The sequence below is a fragment of the Anguilla anguilla genome, chromosome 6, assembly GCF_013347855.1.
Source record: "Anguilla anguilla isolate fAngAng1 chromosome 6, fAngAng1.pri, whole genome shotgun sequence".
Classification (NCBI taxonomy): Eukaryota; Metazoa; Chordata; class Actinopteri; order Anguilliformes; family Anguillidae; genus Anguilla; species Anguilla anguilla.
The window spans coordinates 52,627,816-52,650,359 of record NC_049206.1 but is presented as its reverse complement, the minus strand read 5'-3'; the positions used below and the strand labels follow the sequence as shown (position 1 = coordinate 52,650,359).

General features: G+C 42.8%; 3 protein-coding genes across 5 annotated transcripts; 1 reads left to right on the top strand and 2 right to left on the bottom strand.

The window, feature by feature from the left end:
- Positions 1-504: 504 nt before the first annotated feature.
- gpr31 (G protein-coupled receptor 31) lies at positions 505-5,521 on the bottom strand. The gene is made up of 2 exons (XM_035423347.1): positions 4,929-5,521; positions 505-1,293 (listed from the first exon to the last, which is right to left on the bottom strand). The coding sequence occupies exons 1-2, from the start codon at positions 5,278-5,280 to the stop codon at positions 683-685; spliced, it is 963 nt and encodes a 320-aa protein (XP_035279238.1). The 5' UTR covers positions 5,281-5,521; the 3' UTR covers positions 505-682.
- On the top strand, positions 3,304-16,730 carry si:ch211-140l13.3 (centromere protein J). 3 transcript variants are annotated; one of them, XM_035423343.1, is made up of 17 exons: positions 3,304-3,566; positions 7,876-8,017; positions 8,151-8,250; positions 8,505-9,750; positions 9,896-10,022; positions 10,548-10,671; positions 11,339-11,554; positions 11,806-11,943; positions 12,856-12,999; positions 14,109-14,139; positions 14,265-14,362; positions 14,748-14,870; positions 15,268-15,372; positions 15,729-15,869; positions 15,961-16,045; positions 16,166-16,286; positions 16,394-16,730. In XM_035423343.1, the coding sequence occupies exons 1-17, from the start codon at positions 3,359-3,361 to the stop codon at positions 16,581-16,583; spliced, it is 3,339 nt and encodes a 1,112-aa protein (XP_035279234.1). In that variant the 5' UTR covers positions 3,304-3,358; the 3' UTR covers positions 16,584-16,730. The 3 variants fall into 3 exon arrangements, with proteins under 3 accessions (XP_035279234.1, XP_035279235.1, XP_035279233.1); XM_035423344.1 differs by having other exon boundaries at positions 7,861-8,017; positions 11,839-11,943; XM_035423342.1 differs by having other exon boundaries at positions 7,861-8,017.
- A 1,155-nt stretch (positions 16,731-17,885) lies between these two features.
- On the bottom strand, positions 17,886-21,704 carry ttll2 (tubulin tyrosine ligase-like family, member 2). The gene is made up of 2 exons (XM_035423345.1): positions 20,939-21,704; positions 17,886-19,861 (listed from the first exon to the last, which is right to left on the bottom strand). Exon 2 carries the CDS (start codon positions 19,830-19,832, stop codon positions 17,991-17,993), a length of 1,842 nt encoding a protein of 613 aa, XP_035279236.1. The 5' UTR covers positions 19,833-19,861; positions 20,939-21,704; the 3' UTR covers positions 17,886-17,990.
- Between the last annotated feature and the right edge of the window lie 840 nt (positions 21,705-22,544).

Below are 22,544 nucleotides of genomic sequence, written 5' to 3'. Positions count from 1 at the left end.
ATAGACGATATGCTTCAACATAGAGCATATTTGTTTTTTAAGATCATTAAACCATTCAGGCCAGTTGGTTACCATTATGAGCTTTTACTTTTTGAAGAGTTTATAAACATATAATAGTAGGATTTAATAAAGCATATAGTAGCATGTGCCAAATGTGTAGGCGAAGTTTCAGCAAAAGCAATGTTTCTACTGATTTCACTGGCAAAGACAGTGGTTTGCATGTGCAAAAAGCATGTGCTAAAACCAGTAAATCTGGTTTCGGCTGCCTAGATTTTAGAAATTGAATTATGAAATTGTTCATCTTCCATCACACACTACTGCTTTATTGTCCTTACTGTATATAATACTGATCAAAAGATAGTTAGAGATTAGTTAGAGTTAACCTACTTTTACTCTCAGTTAACAGTAACTAAACTTTTCCATACCAGTGTTCAATGCAAAAGAAAAAAAGAGAAAATACATATTTGAACCAATGTATAATATAAATGTAACACATTGTTCCTACTTAAAAAATATAAGTAGTGTATACTTATGATAAAAGTTTTTTTTAAGTAATATTGTACTGCTATAGGAGTATTTAAAAAGCACTGAAGCATTCAGAAGAACAGATGAACTCAGCGAGGTTAGATGTGGTATTCCTTCGTCTAGGTCCGTGCACAGGCTGTGACTGCAGACTGTGATGTCACAGGTTGGGTTTTTTCTTGGGCAGAAGGAATGGGAAAATGTTTGATATGTACAGTTCTTTGAACCGCGCACTGCAGAAGCAATACACCAATGGGTCCAGCAAACAGTCCAAATAGGAGAAGACCATGAGGCCATCATGTACCTGAACGGCTATATCTTCTTTGTTGTGCATCTCTTGGACTCTGAAGATCAGCAGTATCATTCTGGATATGGTGCAGGGTAAGAAGCAGATGGAGAAAACCAGCACAACGGAGGTGACCAGAAACACAGCCCTGCGAAGCTTGGTTCTGTCCCCCACAGTCTTCCTCTTCAGCCTCTGTATAACCTGCACAGTGCAGAAGACCAGGACAAAGAAGGGGATGAGAATCTGGGTGAAAAACACGATCTCCCTCAAAGTGTCGGTGAAATGGTCGTCCTCGCGTCCGTAGCTGTTGCAGCACTCGAACGACTTGTGCATGGTGGGAATGGTCAGGGGGAGCAGGAGCGCCCAGATGAGGACCGAAACCTGAGGCGATCTCTTCAGGACCTTGAGGAAGTTCTTCTTTCGGGGGTGGACCACGCTGAAGTAGCGGTCGACGGAGATGACGGTCAGGAAGGCGATGCTGGCCCCTCGGTTCAGGAACAGCATGAAGAGCATCGCCTTGCAGACCGTCTTCTCTTTGCTCCGTCTGAAGCCTTGGTGATAAGCGGAGGATTTCACTGGTAGACAGATCAGAAGCAGTAAGTCAGCCAGGACGAGGTTGAGCAGGAAGACGCCATTGCCCCTCCAGAACCTGAATTTAAAGATTAGTATGTAGAGGACGCTTATGTTCAATGGCAGAGCCAGCATGAACTCCACCATCATGATAGAGGAAAAAAAGATATACAGAGGCTGATTTCCTGTTCTGCAGTTGTCTGGTGGTGCTGTGGTGTTGTTCATCTTAAAATGCCCTACTGATCCTTATTTACGAAAGTATTGATATTTTAGCAGAAGTTTTAAAATATTAAACCAGTTCCTTGGTTTCCAGTTTAAATTTTATAATCTGCAGTGTCAGTGAAAGTCTGGGAAACTAATGTTTGGTGAGCTATCTTATATGAGAGGGACCGGAAACCAAAGGGAGTGGTTAAATAACTCACAGAGTAAAGTAAGGCAGTGCTGTATGTATGTATGTATGTATGTATGTATGATTAAGATGCAAATGTATTAAACATACATGACTTTCAAAAACCAGAAATATTTTCATTATTACTCTGAGTACATTAAAAAAAAAAAACTTTATTGTGTCAGTAAATGTTTTCTGTGGCACAAACCTGAGACCACTGTGCTTAAGAAAAGCACCAACACAATATAAAAACCGATACAGTATTGTGTTTCTAATTGGAAATAAACAACTTTTCATATGTACAGCTTCTGTCAAGATAACAATACAACCTGCTCAATGTAAAGTCCCAATTACCAGCCACTGTAAAAAGCCAGCAGGTTATCGGAGACTTCTGTAAATGTCATCACACACAAAAACTGTCTGGGCCAGTCAAAAACATACACACTGAAATAATATTAAACACCTCAGATACTTTGGTAATCTATCCCTTTAACTAGTGCAAACTACACCAATGTGATTACACTGAGGTCGGAGTGATGCATTTCTGTAATTTCTGGCACCATTTTGTTCTTTCATGTTGCATGTTACTTTATATGATTTATTGATGATAATGGACAATTTTTTCATAAAGAAAATATTATGGATGTTCACTGTTATCTGTTGTGTTTGCTAAATGGACAGGCTCAAGATGCCTTTACAGGTATTTGACCATTTCATGCAGTATGACAAAATACTCTGTTGCCCTGGCATTTAGTAATGGCAAAACATATTTATTGACTTGTCGTTCACACAGTATGAACAGCGTACAATTCTTTGTGTAAAATTTTCACAGTTTTATTCAAAGTGGTTGTCTCTTCATGTGTCCCTACTGATGTTTCTTTGCTTTTGATCTTCCTTGTGTTCCAGGGCTTGTGTTTGAGACATTTAACACCCCCCTATCCTATAGCCCAGCTACATCCTTGGCGGACATTTTAACGAATAATGGGACACCCTACACTTTGGTTATTAGTCCCTGAGTGCAATGAACCTAACAGAAATGTAACATGCTCACATTCTGCAATATATTGCGCACAACAAGACTTTACAAAAATATACAATGATATTTGACAACACATACAACGATATTTAACAGCAGTTTATTGAGAAAAAAAGAAAAGAAAAAAATATATATTTATATATAACAATATGTAAACGTTGCACATTTGCCCATGTTTTGTGAAGTGTTGCAGCACCTTGCTAGTGTAGTTGTTTTCAGTATACAGCATAATTGGTATATTATTAAAAGGCAATTGCTTCAGAACAGAGGACATATACTAATATGGCAGTGTTTGGCAAAAAAATAAAAAAATGCTGTAAAGCAGTGGTAACCAACCCCGATCCTGGAGATCTACCATCTTGCAGGTTTGAATTCCAACCCTAACAAATCACCCCTCATTCAACAGCTGGAGAGCTCGTTGAGCTGCTAATTAGTAGGTTCAGTTGTGTCAAATTCGGGGTTGAAATGAAAACCCACGGGATGATAAGATCTCCAGGAGCAGGGGCTGGTTACCACTGCTGTAAAGAGTGCCTTCTGCTGTTTGCCCGCAGGCCTGATGTTGTCTCCACCACTCTCAGCACAGTGGTTTGCCCAGCCGGCTCCGCTGGTTCCTGCAGGGGATGCCGTCGCCGTCGGGTGCGACATTCCGAATTCCAAAGGGGCCGCCGCCGTTTCACCGAACGCTGCTGCTCCCCTTTCACCCGGGGTCGGATTTCACCCCGAGGCAGCGCAGGGCGGTCCCGTTCCGACAGGCCATTGCTCGGGTAGGAACTGGAGCAGAATGGCTAATGAACTGCGAGCGAGGCATTGTGTGATGATAATATATATAGTTCACTCAGTTCTTTTAAAGTTCTTTTTTTTTTTTAAAAAAGCCTTTTAAAAAGTCAAAAGGAAACAAATGCACACTAATGAAAAACATCTTTGGCGTGAATGTCAGCATGAAAACCTTCTGAAGCTCTGAATCAAACCACTGATTTGTCACTGAATTTGTAATCACTTGATTAATTTGCATTGTTACACATGCTGACATCATAGGTTAGGGGAGGAAAGCTCACAGTGAATCGCCAATAACAGACTAATGTCTCACGTTAGCAAACATTCATCCTTGCAATGACTCTGTGAAACAGATGATTCACTCTAAAACAACAGACAAGGGGCCGTCTGGACAAGGAGTTGAATCAGTACACCTCTTACAGATTAACTAACTTAATTCCTCACACAATCAAGGATAATAGGAAATAAAATGAAAATGAGAAAGAAAGTTTACCGTAACCATCTGTACATCTGTTTTGTTCATGGAATTTTTTTACCTAGTACATACATGAACATACTCTAAGTATAAGGTTAACGTTTATGTACTTATTCAGCAACATTATAAAACATGTATTTCACATCCATCAATTCAATACACACAGAATTACTTACATTACAACTGCATTACAGAACATTGTTTTGTCTTATTGTATTCGCACGTTGTGGATTTGGAGTGTTCCCTGATGACAGTGTACTGCTCTCTCTTTGTTGTCCATCTTTGCTTTGTAAGAAAGGGAAGAATTTGGCGATGTATAAGTTTTTGAAGTTTGTGCTGCAGAAACAGTACACCAGCGGGTCAAACAAACAGTCCAAATAGGAGAAGACCATGAGCCCATCGTATACTTGAACAGCTGTTTCTTCTGTAACTTCGGGAAATTCTTGGACTCTGACGATCAGCAGAATCATTCTGGATATAGTGCACGGCAAGAAGCAGATGGAGAAAACCAAAACAACGGAGGTGACGAGAAACACAGCCCTGCGAAGCTTGGTTCTGTCCCCCACAGTCTTCCTCTTCAGCCTCTGTACAACCTGTGCGGTGCAGAAGACCAGGACAAAGAAGGGGATGAGAATCTGGGTGAAAAACACGATCTCCCTCAAAGTGTCTGTAATGTTGTCATCCTCGCGACCGTGGCTGTTGCAGCACTCGAACGTCTTGAGCATGGTGGGAATGGTCAGGGGGAGCAGGAGCACCCAGATGAGGACCGAAATGTGAGGTGATCTCTTCAGGACCTTGAGGAAGTTCTTCTTTCGGGGGTGGACTACGTTGAAGTAGCGGTCGATGGAGATGACGGTCAGGAAGGCGATGCTGGCCCCTCGGTTCAGGAATAGCATGAAGAGCATCCCCTTGCAGACGAACTCGTCGTTGCTGCGTCGCACCCCTATCTGAAAGTGGTAGGCCTTCACGGGCAGGCAGATAAGCAGAAGTATGTCGGCTAAGACCAGGTTGAAAAGGAAGATTGTGTTGCTGTTGGACTTCCAGAACTTCAGCTTGAAGATGAAGAGGTAGAGAACGGTGAGATTGAGGGGCAGGCCCACTATGAACTCCACTATCATCACGGAGGAGTAGAAGACGTACAGCTGCCTGTTTTCCGTTGTGCAGTTGTCTTCTTCCATAATCGCCAGTCCGGTGCTGTTGCCTTCCATTTGTCCAAGGAGTTTTGCCATATCTTGACGTAAAAAATGTGGTCTTCTTCAGTCGGTAAACACAGTAGAGGTTTGCGAGCTTTAGAGGAGCGTGCAGCCGGGAAAGGAAGCATCGGAGGACTGCTGCCGTTTGCAGACTGCTCTCTTACTGAGCGCTGTGCCTGCTCCCAGAGTAATAAATGACTCACGGCCGTCAGAGGTGTGGAATTGTTCTGACTTGTTGGCGGGGAGTACCTCCCATGCCTGGAGAGGCATGTCACCACTCGCTGAGGAGATAAGCAGCCAATCCCGCGCAGCTCGTCCAGAAAAACACGCTTGCTCATAGAACACACTGCCGTAGTCTGACTTCATTCCTCTTCTGCGAAACCCAGTTTTGCTCATTCTTCTTCCTTGTGTTTTATGGCAAGCAATAAATCAGTCATTAATCACCGTGGAGTGATTACCAAGGGTCTCGTTTAAGACATAATGGTTTTTCCCACATTTGACAACGCTCACATGCTTAATGCAGGGCAAGTGCAGGAAATGTGTCTGGCAGCTGAAAGAGAGATCATATCTTCCAGCTGCAGGAATGTGAATAATGTCAGTGCCGACTGTTGCCTGTAGCTACGCAGGGCAAAGTGCCATTGGCTGTTGCATCGGCCAAGGTGTGGGAGTGTTCAGTCGGTCAGAGGTCCGCATTCATCACTATCTAGCGCCCCCCAGCTGCATGACCGGATGCCCGTGCCTTAATATTAAAGCTGCATATGAAAGCAAGTTTGCAATCGTCTGTGGCGTGAAAAGAAGCTTCAGAAGGCGGCTGCCATTGTAGATAGTTGGACATTACAAATTAAGGTGGGAATTGGAAATGTGCAGCCCCCCATTTGGTGCCAAAGACACATTTTGAAATGAACTGTTACTGTGAGACTGCGATGACTGTGCTTTGGGTATTTTTCAAAGCATAATATAAACATAATAATAAAAACCTACACAGCTCATTTCTGTATTTTAAGCTGTTCCAGGCATATGCTCCTCATGCTTTGCAAAATACCCAAAGTGCTGTCAACACAGTGTCACAGTTTATATCGATCCAAAAATCAATGAAAACTACTCCGGTTATACTCTTATGAGAAATAAAAAAATTTAAAAAAGAACCTTTTACTGTGATGACAAAATAAAGGAGAAATGGGGCTGTAGTTTTTTTTTTTTTGTTACGCTTCCTGAGAACCTCCCTGAAATTCTGGAAGGCCAGTCCCAACAAGCTGCAGTTGATTGGCGGCAGAATGTTGACAAGCCATGCTGAGGACATGATCATTGGCTAGCAAATCTGAAGGATTTTGGTTAACTTCCCTGGAACATAGTTTTTTTTTTTGTTTTTTTTTTTGCTGACCGTATGGAACTGTGATCTAATAATACACTAGCGTGACTCCAGCCATTGCGGGTTTTTGATTTTAATCCTTCTCTGAGCAAGATAAAAGTGTTTTTGGGGAGGAAAAAACCCTAATTTTCTGTGTATTGATAGCGTCGGGCAAAATGCAATTGCAAAAGAATTCATGAAAAAATCCCTCTTGTTTTTCATAGTTATTTTTTGATTTAACTCAGGTGAAAAAAACAGATGATGTTTTTTTTTTTAGGGGGGGAGGGTGTGAGGGTTTGCATTCAGGGGCAAGAATGTATTGCATTCTTAAGCTTTTTTTTTCTTTTTTTTGAAACAGCGCAAATGTAAAATTTAGGCCATGTTTTGATCAACATTTCAAAAGTATTTTATTTCTAAATGGAAAATATAGTTTTCATACAATTTATGCAGAAATTGTGTATGCAGTAACTTTAAACTTTACTGAAATCTGATATCATGACTCTTCATGGAACAGGCATTCAAGCCAAAGTGGATGAATGCACATTGGTTTTGTTTTTCAGTTTCTCACATACTCTCACTCTATCTCTTTCTTTCTCTCTCTCTCTCTCTCTCTCACACACACACACACACACACACATTATAGCTCACAGTTTGCTTAAAAAGTTAAAATCATGAATCACTCTTTGTTTGTTTCCTTAGGTAATCCAACATAAGAGGACTAACTCCACAATGAAACCTAGCTCACAGGTTATTTCCCAAAGTAACAAGGTGTTCTTTCTTACATTTAGTTTCTGGAACTGGATAGATTTGCTATATTTTCTCATCACTTTATACATTATTTTTCTTGGCACGTATGTGCCGTGAGTACTGCATTCCATTACGCTTGTTGCATTTTTAACGGTGTGCTTGCACGTTTGTTAAGCATGGACATGACCTTACGTGTGTAAAAACTGCATTGCAATGGCTTTTGGTTCTCGGCCATGTTCAGCCCTGCCCTAATATGGTCGCAACATTTATTTTTGCATAATGATTCATGGCGTTGTTTCATGGCATGTTTGCTACCTCTTTTGTCTGGATGTGTGTGCAGGACTTTTGGTTGGAACAGGTCATAAGCCCAAAAAGTGTTTTGCACATAAGAGCATAACCCCTCATGGCGTGGCCTGGCAGGTGTGCATGAACTAGTTTTCTGTTTTAGCGCCCCTGGTCTTGGTACTATGTTTTGATTGCTCAAGGTTTCCCGAAAACCACAAATTATTTTTTCCTGACAGTATCTCGTGTTTTAGATGAGGCAGTTCCTGAGAAGGATGAGGTAGATCTCAGAAACCTCTCTCCTATCAAAGAGGAAGGCCCTGAGGTGGGTGAAGACCTCTGTCCCATCACTCCTTTTGGGATAAGGAGAAAGCCTCCAGCCAACCCTGAGGAGAGGTACTTTACAAACAAATTAAAGTTCCAGCTAACACCATTTATGCAAAGTTAAACTTTCTGTACTTTCCCAAATGTCCACAGTGTGAGTCAACTTGGACGTCTTTGTATTGTCATATTTACGTCTGTGTATTAGACCCATTCGACCTGCAGTCGGAGTGCGGCAGAAAACCTTTGAGGAATTTCTTGAAGAACAGCTGAAAGCGGATCAAGACATTCTGCAAAAAGAAAAACAGGTATCAAAAGAGAAAGGTATCAAAACAGGTATTGAAAGGTTTCAGAGAAAATATTTCCCTCCATAACTGTTCCTGGCAAATAACTACGGCTCTGACCAGTGAGCACCCAAGTCACCTTCATTCTTTTATTGATTGGGGTTTGGGCAGGGGAGGGAGCGGGGGGTGAGGGGGGGGGGGGACATGGGTCTGTCCAGCTGTCCATCTGCATTCTGACTCTTCCCAATGCCGGTGTGACATTAATCTTCCCTCCGCAGGAAAGGAAAGAGGTACAAGCGCTGGAAAGTAAGTATTTCCTGAGGAAAGGAGAAGGAATGTTCCGGACTGAGAAAAGCAGGGACGACCTTCAGAGGGGCCAGAGGCGAGCATCCCTCGTCCCTCCCCCCAGGAGAGTGAGTCTCTCGGGCCGGGAGAGACGTCTGTCGGCACCCTGTCTGCACAACGTGGAGGAGGGGGAGGTGGACGGAAACCCCCCTCCCGGTCAGGCGAGGGGTAGCCCGGCCCCGCTGATGACGGCCGACGGGTCAAGCGAACGAATCGGAGCAGACCTCGCTCCTCAACCGGAGAGCGATGTCAAACTTGAGGTAACGCCGCAGAGCAATTCCGCAGAAAGCATTGTTCTGAACTATAGTGCAACGGAGGCTCCTCCTCCTACGAAAATACCTGATGACGTGGGGTTGCACCGACGCCTGTGTGTGGCTGAAAGGGACTGCACCGGCACTACTCAAAGGCCAGGGGGCACTAATGAGTCACAGAGGTCGCAGTCCTTTGACCTGTCTGACAGGGAGTGGGTTTCCTCCAGAGGCCGGCATCATTCTAAGGACAGTCCTCACGTTGGCCCGTTGAGACCAAGCGTCGGGTTCAAAAAAGTCAACGACCACATTGTAAGGATTTCTGCAGAATCAAGCCTTGCGACAGTTTGCAGGGATGAGATGAGTGACACCCAGGGTGGTTGGGAGGGGAGGGGCCTGGCCACAGAGACCAATGGGGGTCCTCCTCGGTCTCCGCCCCCGAGTAGCTCCGGCAGCGAGGCGGACCCCGTGCGCCAACCCCGCGAGCTGGCTGCCTTCCAGGCCCCGCCTACGCCGGGACACAAGGACCAGAACCTGGACCTGTCTGAGGATGACTACGCCAGCGATGCCCCTAGCGAGGCAGAAGGGCCCCGGGGCCCCAGCGGCCCTCACGGCCCCGCCCTCCTCCAGAAGCTTCTCAGCAGCAGCAGCAGCAGCAGCTCCAGCAGCGACGAAGAGGAGCTTGTGGCCTTACACGGGCGGACAGCAGCGGCTCGGCCGCCGCACGCTAAGAATTCTGGGAAAGCCGCCGTGGAGAGGAGAGCCCGTACGCGGCAGGCCCCTGCCAGACGTGGAGCCAAGGGGAAGCCGAATCCCCCTCCCACCGCAGAGCTCGTACCGAGCCCGTTCCCCGTTGCAAAGACCGAAATCAAAGAACCGGCTCACAGCGCACGCTGTGATAGGTCACTGGGTTCCGGGGACAGCCAGTGTGGTGAGTGTACATGCATGTTAAACTACTCCAGTTCCACATCATCATTTCATTTAAATTAACCCTTATTTTAATGGCTGTGAATATGCATTTGTATTATGGCATCTTACTTTAAAGGCCTTAGTGTTGACAGTCCTCTGTTATGCAGGAAATGAATCCATGTTGATGTTGAGACATGAGAAGGACCCTATCCTGAGAGTCAAAGCAGAAATGGACCATGCTGCAGTACTGGAAAAAATGAAAGAAGAACAAAGCAAAGCTTTGCAGTTTCTCAGGTGAACCTGCAATATTGTTGAAAGAACCATGAATTGAATCGAATGGAAATAAGTTAAATATTTACCCCAGCATTCAGTGTGACTGAAATGCCGTTAATGGCATACGCCCAGTAATTCCACATTGTCAGTGACGCAGGAAAAGTCAACATTTCAAGATAAAGGGTAAAATTACATAACTGAAAACATTTAGCCAGCTCTTGAAGTGTGTTCAATAGACTAACCAAGAAAGAACACAACAACACGCCTAAACATAGTAATTTCAGTATATATTTACTGTTTAGTTCATTTATTAATCATTAAATGCTCCAATAGGTAGCTCATGATGTTTGTAGATAGATCTTATTTGCCGTAAGGTTTTTTTATGTATTGTCAGGTCGATTGTATTCTGCAGTTAACTTCAAAGTAGGTTAATCCTTTGCACATGAATACACATTTGTGGTTAAGATGACTGATGGAAAAGTACCTAGCAGGTAGCTGCAAGAGAGGCTTTACTAATTGCATGTTATTGGTGTTTTTTTTGAGCAGGGAGAAAATGGATAGATCTGAGTATGAAAAAAGAGATGACCTCAGTGAACGTGGACACACATGCGCTCTCAATGAAAGTCAGGTTTCAAGGAAAGAACCAGTAATCCCTAATATGGATTTACAGGTACTGTAGGCAAATACTCATGTGTTAAAGTATATATCATTGTCATCGTAATGTTATAATTACACTCATCTACAATTTAAAGTAGTGAAACTGAATATGTAGGGCTGTGGTGTAAATGAACAAAATTGATAAACTTTAAATCTAATCTAGTTTTAGAACAGTTCTCTTCACTCCATTTTGAGTTTGGCAGTTTACTTAACAAGGTTAGCGCTGTCACCCACATCAATGCAAGGTAAACTGCAGCTGGAGTGTATGTACTTGCATGTGAGCCCGTGCCTGTTTTTTTTTAAACACATTACAGCACAACAGGTGAGAAGCGCAGGTTGGAGGAGAGGTGTAGCTCTCACTGGCAAGTAATGGTAGCCAATGGGCAACTGCCGTGTCACTGGGAAGACCCGTTACAGTGGTAACAGGGGAAACCCACCAGTCAAGGGAAAATAAAACCAATTGCATTTCACTGCTGTAGACTTCCGGTCATAGGCAGATAATATCAGGTGTCAGGCACATATGTGGGATTGTAGAGCCTCGAGTCGTACCTGTGATACATTTATCAATTTGGGGGCCACACAGCATAACCTGGTATTTCTGTTGTGCAATAAAAAAAAACTCATTTGTGCCATGTTGGTAAAGTGTGTACTAATCAGTACATTTCACTGTGTGCACTCAGGAGCTGAGGCTGCAGATGCTGGCCCTGCAGGAGCAGTTCAAGCAGAGGGAGTCCCACTGGCAGCTGACTCACGAGCGGCTGCGGGACCAGCTGGAGGCCGTGACCAGAGAGAATGCGGAGCTGAGAAGAGAGTGCACTGTTTCTGGAGCACACCACCAAGAGGCCCGGAGGACTAACGACATGCTGCCCAGGCCTCACAGCAGAACAGAGACCATGGTGAGAAAACATAGTTTGTGATAATTATGAAAACGAATGCGCACAAGTTACAATCCTCTTCACGGCTGTTAAATTTCAATGTCAGTATTTGTACCAATGTATTAAATGTGCCGTTTCACATTTCATATTTATTGACAAAATTTATGTACATGTATATGTTAAATGCCACCAGAGGGTCATCACAGGATTACAGAAGTGAAAAACAAGAATCGTGCATTTAGTTACTAAACCTGTTCCCTTGCTGCACTGAGCTGTCTGAAGCCGTAGTTTCGGGCACCTGTCAGGTGAAGAGGGAGGAGAGGACTTCCGCCCGCCCCAGTCGCAGCTGCACCCCTGTCGGAAGAAAGTTGCGGGTCGACAGTTCGCCATCAGCAAAGCCTGAGGGCCAGGTACCGCCCTTTACTGAGCTATGTGGATGCTCATCCTTAAAAATGGCACATTACAATGATAATACAGAGCAGCCCCAGTCTCAATGAGGTCTTTGCTGTTTTTGTTGGCTAAAATTAATAAATATGCATCCAAATATAAGACACATATTCCTTTTTTTAAATTATATTTAAAAACCATGACAAAGCTCACTCCCTGTGTAAGCGAGTGTAAGACACATAATTGTATGTGCTATTTCAAAATTATATAATTTAATTTTTACTAAGAAACAAATCTGCATCCTTAAATTGAAATTTTAAGTCCAGTTAACTGTAACACAAGGCTTTGAGCGAGAATGTTTGCTGCTCCAGTCTGGTATAAGCTAAAACTGGTCCCATTTTGTGCAGCTCAGAAACTGAAGCTAGTTGAGCCTTCAAAAATGATACAGAGATAAGAAACTAGGTTAGAGACCTGGGGTTTTGTACTTGCTACTTACTGTGTTAGGGCATGTTCTTTTGGAATGTACCTATGTGGTGCTGTTGTTGTACAATCGGTTAAAGCGGGATTTTTCAAACTTGTGCAACTGCTAAAGACAATGTGGTGACCTTGTGCCTCATAGTTTTGCGCCTATGACTCTGACAGTATAACAAAAACACAACTGGCTGTGTTTGACTCCAGGCAGATGTTGTGCTTCGCCTTAAGTTAATATGGCAAAAGGGCACCTCTCAGTGGCTGTATTAACCAACTGCATGTGCATTACAACCACTTGATAGCAGTCCAAATCGCAGTGAAAAAGAAGCACCATGTTAAGAAAAGTAGGAAGTATTCAGTTAAGATTCAGGGGCAGACTTTATAAATCCTTTGACATGATTGGCTTGTTGCATTAATTATGTTATGAATTGTGGGAACTGTTATGAGACTCTGCTCTCGTGCAGAGGAGAGAGCGAAGGGAATCTGTGGGATCAGTGCCCGGGGCTTTATCTGACAAAGGTCCACCCGCTCCCCGCACCCGAAGTAGCACGCCGGTGTTCAACAGACCTCCCATCCAGAAGAGGGCAGCGCCCATTTCCACTAACTCAGTAGGGACGCTCTCACATTCTTTTCTCAGTGAATGAATGAATAATACTCTGTTTATGTTTTTATATAATGGTATATACTAAAAAAAAAAGAAGCTTAATTTTTAGTCACTAGTGCTACAAGTTGGATGTGGAGTTTTATTTTTCTTTCAAGACATTTTCATGAAAATTCTTTGTATTTCCACAGTTCATTTCCCAAATTATATTCATATGACATTGTGACAATCCTTTACATTAATATTATTTACTCATAGACTTAATTCAGAAGCAGGTATCTTAATTTTATGAACGGATGACTGTATCAGCAGACAATTCATACTGTAACTTCATGTATTTCTCTTCATTAGTGCCCCATGTTAGAATAGGATTTTACCTTTTGGCTTTGTCTATGAGGCCTGAAATGCCACCCATCAGCCAACTTTTTAGGCTAAATTTAATTTGTATTGAGTTGGGCAAGTGTGAATTGCATTTGGGAGTGCTTTCCAAGCACCCACTAATAATTTATAATAGTTAAGTGTAACAAAGGGCACTGTCAACTTTCTAGGTAAAGGTCAGCATTATTTATTCATAAGATTGCAATGAATATGGTCAACGCCTTTTACAGGAGATAAGTGTTAAATTCTGATTTCACATTTTCATTCTATCTCGTTTCTAATTTACGAGCATTTTGAAGGCAGGTTCAGTAATACATGGAGCAAGTTGTGTGTCAGAATCCTATACTGTCTGCTCAGATCCTCATTTAAGCTGTGTGAAAACCATCAGATAGAGGTTATTTCAGGAGTAGACAGGATTCACTGCTGCTTATAAAACCATTAACTTTCATTTTCATTTTCCTTGTTTTGGGTTGGATGTTATATTTTAACCCTCACTTAGCAACATAGATAGGATCAGAGAGCACTTTTAAATGCTTCAGGGTGGTTTCTGAGCCTCCAGCATTATGCTATTGTTCTCTCAGTCTGCATTTCTATGTAGGTTACAATGCTATGGAGGTACCAACCTTTAAAAGAGATGCATATAGAATAGAGATTTTATGTAGAAACTTTTTCTTGTTTCTCCTTCCATTTGCCTGCCATTGTTTTTCATCGATTGCTCAATTCAACACAAATGCTCAGAGGACAAAGGGACCTGCATCACCTTCCACAAGTAAGCATTGTTACATTGGCCTGGTGTGGTGGTAAAAAAAAAGCATGCAGTATGAATACATATTAAAGAATATCATTCATAATTTCCATGTCTTCCCTTAATGAAACAGCCTTTTCCCAAAACAGGACAGCAGTCCTCCAATTTTGGAAGCTCTCAGGATACTGAGACACCCTGCAGTCCTGAGAGACCCTCTTCCAAACAGCACAGCAGCCGTAAAGAAAAGGTATTCATTCATTAACCTTTATTTATACCGGGTAGGTTGACCCACTGCACTATGAGTAAGCTGCTATGTTGTACCTTAGCAGGTGAAGCATAATTTTTTTTAATTTAAACTTTTTTAATTTAAACTATTTACCCAGGGTAGGTTCGCTGAGCACGGATGCTCTTTTGCAGCAACGCCCTGCTTCACACTCATACACATTCACACCTGGGAGCTGCCCAGTACAACCACAATCCTCTATTGTTGGCCACTGAGCAGCTCCACATAAATGAGCTAAGACAAAGTTTTTGAAAAGTACATTTTGTCAGCCATTTTAGCTGTTTAAGATTGAGGGATATGTGGGTGCTATACCGTGAGGGCGAAGCCTGAGCTCTTACAATTGGTCCAGGGCGTGTCCGGGCAAGGGGAGCACCCACCAATGCCGAGGGCTGACAGGTGCCAGAGCTCCGCCCACAGCGGCAGACGCACGCCAACAGCGAGGAGATCGGCATCCTCAGAGCCTGAACACAGGGTAAGGGCAGAGCCACACATCCGTTCTCCAGCGTGCTCTGTGGCCGCGAAGAATCGGCTCTCATTGAAATTAATGGGGGCAATTACGAATTTGTGGCTTTACTCGAATGGAACCTCACTCCACATGAGATTCCGCAACATCACCCATTCACCTTCACTCCAGTCATATGCACTGTATACCAAGCTGTTTGGGCATATTATTAATATATTTTAATGACATATTTTTTATCGGATGAACCAACCTCAATTTAGGTTAAAATAAATCAGTGAAAATAATAAAAAAGAAAGATGTCCTTCAGTTCGGTCTCTCGCACTGTGGCAAGGCTAAATCTCTTTGTGAAATGGACACTAAATAATGGCGTTTGCTGTGATTGGAGACACACTGCTTTCGCACTCAGGAAACCAGACACAATCCTGACGCACCGAGGTTGTCAGCTTCAAACGTGGCGCACAAGGGGCCTGACGATGAGTTGAGGGAGGAAATACGTTATCCAGATGGCAAGGTAGGAAATTCTAGAACCCGGATACAATTATGTACCTGTTAGCTCTGCTGATGTAATGTTATCCACAGCAATTAGCATTATTGACAAAGCACGGTATGTAAGTTAAGATGTGTGATATCGTAAATGTGCTCATTGTCACCTGTTGCACAAGCCTTGTCTTGAATTTCTGTGAATGCGCTTTAACTGTTCTTTCCTCATACTTTTAGCATGCAACTAGATCACTGAAGTAGCCTGTAGGAATCCTTACAATTTACCAGGGAGCTGAACAAGCCCTGAAATACACTTTCACATTATTACAGTGGGTTATTTCACAGTAGAATCATGAGCCTCTAAAATGCATTTTGGCTCCATGACAGATAGAGCGGCTTTTCGCAAACGGCCGTCGCACCGTCGTATTCCGTAACGGAACAAAAAAGGAGATCTCTGCAGACGGGAAGTCGATCACGGTCACGTTCTTCAATGGCGACGTCAAGCAGATTCTGGCTGACGAGAAGGAGGTAGGCCGGACGTTTACTTGGGTATGTTCTCGGTCTCCTCTTACAACTTGTTTTTTATGGAATTAAACAACTTTGTTTTTTTAAATGATAGGTTTACTATTACGCTGATGCACAGGCGACCCACACCACTTACCCAGATGGTCTTGAGGTCCTAAAATTTCCAAACAACCAGATTGGTGAGAGTTTAAAATGCTTTGGAATGGCCCTGAGCTTTATCGGAGCCTTACAGATCCAGGATGAACTCTTTCAGCCTTTAAAATAGGACATGAGCGCATACCGTCATTTGTTTCCTCCAGAGAAACATCACCCCAATGGCACAAGCGAGATCATTTTCCCAGATCAGACCGTCAAGTATGTCTACCCCGATGGCCGCGAGGAGAGTGTCTTTCCTGACGGAACCATAGTGAAGCTTGCCAGGCAAGATCCGTCCTGCCATCCAAAATTCAACAGTAGCCATAGCAGTGATTGTGGGAAGTGGCTTTTATCCATCTTGTAATCTTCTGTACTTCGTGTGCAATCTGTAGGAACGGGGAAAAGACATTAGAGTTCAGCAATGGACAACGGGAGATCCACACTTCGCAGTACAAGAGAAGAGAATATCCAGACGGGACTGTGAAGACAGTCTATTCAAACGGAAGACAGGAGACCAAGTATTCTTCAGGAAGGGTACGCATTAAGGACAACGATGGCACAATGATCATGGACAAGAACTAAGTGAAGAGACATCAGTTTTGATGTCCGGTGTGTGCTTTTTTTTCAGAAATTTCCAATTATGTTTGTTTTTCAGACCTAATCAATTGAACAATTTCAGAATGTGGCTTTATTTATTGTAGGTCTTGTGCATTTTGTATTTTTTTGAAATTTTTTTTCAGAAATTTTCATTTATTTTTATTTATTTATTATTATTTTTCATGCCTAATCAATTGAACAATTTCAGAATGTGGTTTTTTATTTACCATAGGTCTAGTGAGTTTTGTACGATATACACTATTTTAAATATAATTTTTTCATAAATATGTATTGTTGCATATATGCAACAATATTTAAATGTCTGTGTATATGTTAATGAAAATAATTAAAATGGTACAATAATAACATTTTGTATTATCTTAATGATGAATCGTAATAAAATATGGCTGTAATATCCTGTCTGTAAATAATTAACCATGAATACGAAATACACATCTTAGTTTTTATAAAAATAAATTAACATAACCTAGTTTACTGCAGTTAAATACCATCGCAGCTCACGTCTGGAAGACCAGTATGGTGCTGCATTCTCTTGACCTTTGTATCAACAGGAACCTAATGAAGCATGAATATTTGATTATTTATGAGGTCCTCACCTTTCTGTTGCCACTCATAGAGGATTAAGACACAAGGGCATGCACCTTGTGACCTTCTAACCTGCGTATGATGCCAGTGTGCAGTCTCTGATTTCACTTCATTAGATATGCATTTCAAATAGCCTGTCTCTCATGCAACAAATGTGTTTTAGCCACTGTGCTTGTGCTAAGATTAACCATAGAGCGTATTCAGAAATGGGAATGTGTAATATTCCTTGCGGAAATGCAAGGAGGTCACCAGGTGCACTGACAAGATTCCCAGCCTGGCTCTCTCAATCTGGGCACATAATCATCTCTTTGATCCAGTTCAAAATCATACAGATGCTACTTAAATTTAATCTGTTATTATTATAATGACCATAATTATAGCAGTATGTTGCTATCTGTGATGCTACTCAATGTAAACTGTGTGGTTTTGGTTTTGTAGAATGATCTTCTTCAATATCCATCAAATAAAGTGTAGTCACTTCTTAAACCTCTATGAACATGAACAAGGTCAAAGTGCAGGGTTGTGCTATGCTGACAATTATATGGATACAATACGTCTCAGGAATCCATACTGAACAAAGGGCAAAGTACATTTTACACTGTGCTTTAACTGTGTACACTGTGACGCAGAAGCAAGCAACGCTTTTGTACAGAGGTTTATTAAAAAAGGATTAAGTTTTAATAGTTCATTACATGGATATCTTATTGACTCCTAAGAGTTTCTGGAAAGCACTGTCATTGTCTTAGTTAGTTCAGGAACGTTCAGTCAAGTTCTGGTGGCACACAATCACCCTGTGGGGCAGCACTCACTGAGGAGTGGTGGGTTCCTCGGCCCCCAAAACAGCGGTCCAAATCTGTCCTTTTCCAGGCACCTGCCTAGGCTGTCTCGTCTTCTTCGCTTCACCACGTGACTGCGTGGGGACGCCAGCCAGTTGGTGATTCTTTGAACCTCTTGGGCGGCGGTCTTCACGTCAAGCTTGTTCCGTGAGGCCTTGAGAGTGACCTCGTTGAAAGGAAACGTCAGTATGAAGTCACCCACGCGGGACAGGGGCCTGCGGTTTTCCTTGGTCACGTGGTCCCACGAGTAGGTTGGAGGCGTGTATTTATGAATCTGAATGGCGGGCAGCTTCCACAAACGCACTGGCGAGGGCTGCTTGACACTGTCGACCGGAGCCGGTGCACTGTTTTCAAAGAAGGCTTCTGAGTCTATGGTCTCGGTCCACAGAACAGGCTCTGAGGTTCTTGAGATCAGAGGGTATGCCCTTCTGTCCCCTTCCGCCCTGGCTGCCTTTGTCTTTGGACGGGGTTTGAAACGGGGGCCGTGAGACGGGCGGGAGGAACGCGCGGCATTTTCCCGAGCAGATCCGATTTGCTTTGTCTCAACTAACGGGAATCCTCGGGAATCGGAGCACCCTACACTGTCGTCATGCAGGGCATCAACATGCGACTCCCCTTCGCCTTGGTCGTCAGGGTTCGGCTTGTTCGTAAACCGGGGAAACAGCAACACAGGGGAGAATGATGGTTGCATACACCGATGGCTAAAATAGGAAGGGTGTCTGTGCCGCTGCCTCAAGTAGCCTCTTTGTCGAAGGCTATCCACCTTCCTGTAGCCCATCAAATCAAAGAGGTCGTTGAGAAGTCCCTTCTTCACCACCACGTCTGCCGGGCAGTCTAGGGACAGGGCGGGGCTGTAGTTCACCTCAAGAAGCCACGGCTTGAAGCTGGCATCGATTAGAATGTCAAAGCCTAAGAGCTCAATGCAGTTCGGACTGCGGGGAATAGAAGGTGCGATGGTGAGCAAGGTCAGGGTAACAATGCTGTTGATTCTTTGCCAGAAGAGAAGCTCGTCAACGCCCTGGTTGTGTAGAAAGCTGCGGAATTTACTCATTGTCCACTTACACCCCGGACCAACTTGCTCTTTGTCTTTGGTGTAGAACTGCCCAAACTTGTTGATGCTGGTGTTGGTTAGATGAGCATAAAGGTTGTCCAAGGAGGTTAGATCATACTTCTCTGTCGCAAACCGCACCAGACCCTCTTGGTGGATGTAGACAGTTAGAGGGTGAAAACTCTTCACGCAGACATAGATACGAAGGTCAAACTTATACCCCGAGATCAGCAACGGGTCGCTGACGTACCTCTGAACAATGACCGATGAGTCGTACGTCAAGTCTTTAATGTCCTCAAAAATGAATATTCCCCTTCCCCGGGACAGATCCACGGGCTTGCAGATCCAGTACCCGGGCCTCCCTCGGTTCGCCAGTCGATTTCTGCTGTACTCCGCCAGGAACCTCGTGTAGTCATTCGGAAGGATGAAGGCAGTGGGACTGAAGTCATAAAGGGCGGAGCTGAAAGTGCCTTTCATCCTCTTCAGGTTTCTGGCCAGGCAGTCCTTGCGTGTTATGCCCACGGTCTTTGGGTGGTGGTTGAGCCTCTGCCAGGGCATAACGGTTTCGTAGTCCGCGTTCCGGAACGTGGAAGAACGCCAGTGGAGGTTCCAGTCTCCCTCCTCCTGCTCCTGTGGGTCGAACTCCACCCAGCCACGCTCCAGGAGTACCTCCCTCACCAGATCGGGACCACCTTCCTGTAACCGGAACACCATGGGTGTGACCCCACATACCCCTGCTGCCATACCCCCCAAGCTACGCCCCAGTTCAGCTCCTGAAAAAAAAAATCATATTAAGGATTTAAAATGCTAATCAAGAAATGTAACATTTGAGACAAAAGACATTTTCTGATGCCACATATTTTCATCTGATTCAATGACCTTGCCTATATTTTCCAGCTTGTTGCTTTGATCAAACTTATACCCTGGAATTATTATGAAATCTACAGTTCCTTTTTTTCTCCTGAAAAATATTATTTTTTTAAAAGTAAAAGTAAAATGAAGCGTATTATTATATTGGTTTCTAAGCAGTATGTCATTGTTTCCAGCTCAAAGCAATTATTAAGAATGCAATAGACACGTACAGTATGTCTTGTTCAAGAACAGTTGTACCTGATACCGTGACGCTGCACTTTTTAAATACCTTTCTGCACCTCAAAAGAAAACAGTACACCCTATAGAACAATACTGCCATGACGAGTGTAAAAGTAACTTAACACCCTTAATGATAACTTAACTTGTCAAACAGTCACACTCTGATCATATGTGCATAACTTTTTGTTGTCAGTGTAACTGAAAACACAGGTGTTAGTCCTATTGACTACTGCAGTACTTCTTTAACAGCATCCACAGCTCCCACGATACCCCAAACCCCAAGAACGGCAACATTATATACAGTACCTCCCTCCACCAACAAGTATTTTAGGCTGCATTCATTTCATTATTTTCTTTGCACAAATAAATATTTAGACTGAATGTTACAAATTATGATATGTCACGTCTGAATAAAAGTCAAGGCAGCATTATTATATCATTATGGTAAATTAATGGACCAGATTCTGATGTTTAACATTGGCCACTCTTGGTAACACATGTATTTGATATAGTCATTCATTCATTCATTCATTCATTCATTCATTCATTATGCCTATGCAGAGATCTACATAAATGCAACACAAAGGAAAAACGTATTATTAATAATAATAATAATCATCATCATCATCATCATCATCAAATCATAATATTTTTGAAGGCTTTCACATCTTGCAAGAATAATTTGTTTACATGTACATGCATTTGACTGTCTACCTGTGATCTCAATTTTTAAATGGTGTGCAATCTGAACCACTTACCTGGCTTGGGTGTCCTGGTTCTGAGGTTTAATCGCAGCTGTGTGTCTCTTCTCTCAAGTTTCAGACTAGGTCAGACAGGTTTTATTAGCCAATCGCCAGGTTTCTGTTGCTAGGATACCCACCGCGTGGTCTTCTGTTAGTGCATCTGGTCAGGAATAAGTAACTTGACGACATGCTAGCCAAATGTAAATCATTTTTGTAGGTTGTAACATCACTCATAATATGTCAAATCTGTACAATTAGGTAAAATAATACATTTCTTATTAACCAGGATTATTTAGAAACGGTTGTATTTTCATAACTGTCTGTATGTTATTTGTATTCCAAGTGACCAAACTCGAGTTTTAACCTACTTCTTAACGCTTACATCACACAGTACCAGCACCTGCAAGACACTGCAAGGAATTCCAACAGTATCCCACTGCCAATAGTTGGTAAGTGCTGCCTCCTTCTGGTCATGAGCACTCACCAAAATGCTGGAATAACATTTTTTTTTTAAACCAGCTTTTATAATATCTGACAGTGATGCTGTTGGCAATATTTTGACGACCTTGGTCGCTGTCCTCAGAGACAAGTCTTTTATAAACCCTATCAAAATCTTTAGCATAAGATGTGAATTACAGAAATCCAAAAGGAGAAATATTTTACAGCCTTATTTTCACGGCACTCTTCAAAGGGCTGAGGTCCATCGAAATTGCTTTCAGTTTGTTATCGCCACAGAAGCACCTCTTTTTGGTGCGACATAATTATCAGATAATTATCAGGCGTTGTGTAAAGCCCGTTGCACTGCGCAGAACGTCTGTGGTTGCCCTCGTTCCATGTTTCCGCCATTTCTTTGGCCAAAACCAGTATAATGAAGTGTATGCTCATACATAATGCTCTGCGCAGGTGTAGCTTCTTCCAGCTACGTTACAGTTGCCATAGTATCTTGATCCATAAAACTGCAGTGCACCGTCCACCAGTCCTATAGCACTAGCTTGCGCCTGCACAAACACATTTCACGTGAATGTGACAGGTGATCGGGAGAAGGAAGGAAACACATTCCTTCACGTAAGTCTTGTTATGACATGTTCTTTATTCTTATTCAAAATACCAAGTGCTTTTTATGGCTTTAGCGAAAGTCATAAAAATAAGTTATGGCATGTTATTTAGTTTAATATTAACATTTAGCTAGATTTTTTTAAATAAGCATTTCCCATGTTGAAGATGCAAAACGCCCTGCACAATAAACTATATTTAAAGCACAATATACTGTTATAATGCACTCTTGATATGTACATGACTAACTATCTAAAACCGGTGTGTAGTGTTCGGTTGATGTGTGCTCTATTATAAAGTCATGTGGTCTACAAGAACAGCGTTTTAGGATTTCTATTTTGTTCCAGTCGCCTGGATTTGCTAATTTGCACAATTCTTCTGCCAGGAGGTAGAGCTAATCAGTGAAATCAGCTGGCTGAGTTCATGTGTGGAAGAAACTCTCTGACACCTTCAGCTTTCCACCTCTGCCGATTGCTGAACGACTGAGCCAGAAGCTCACGTATTACGGGCTTTCTCTTATCTTGTACGTCTACATGCCCTGAATGGGAAAGAGCAGGAAGAACATAGT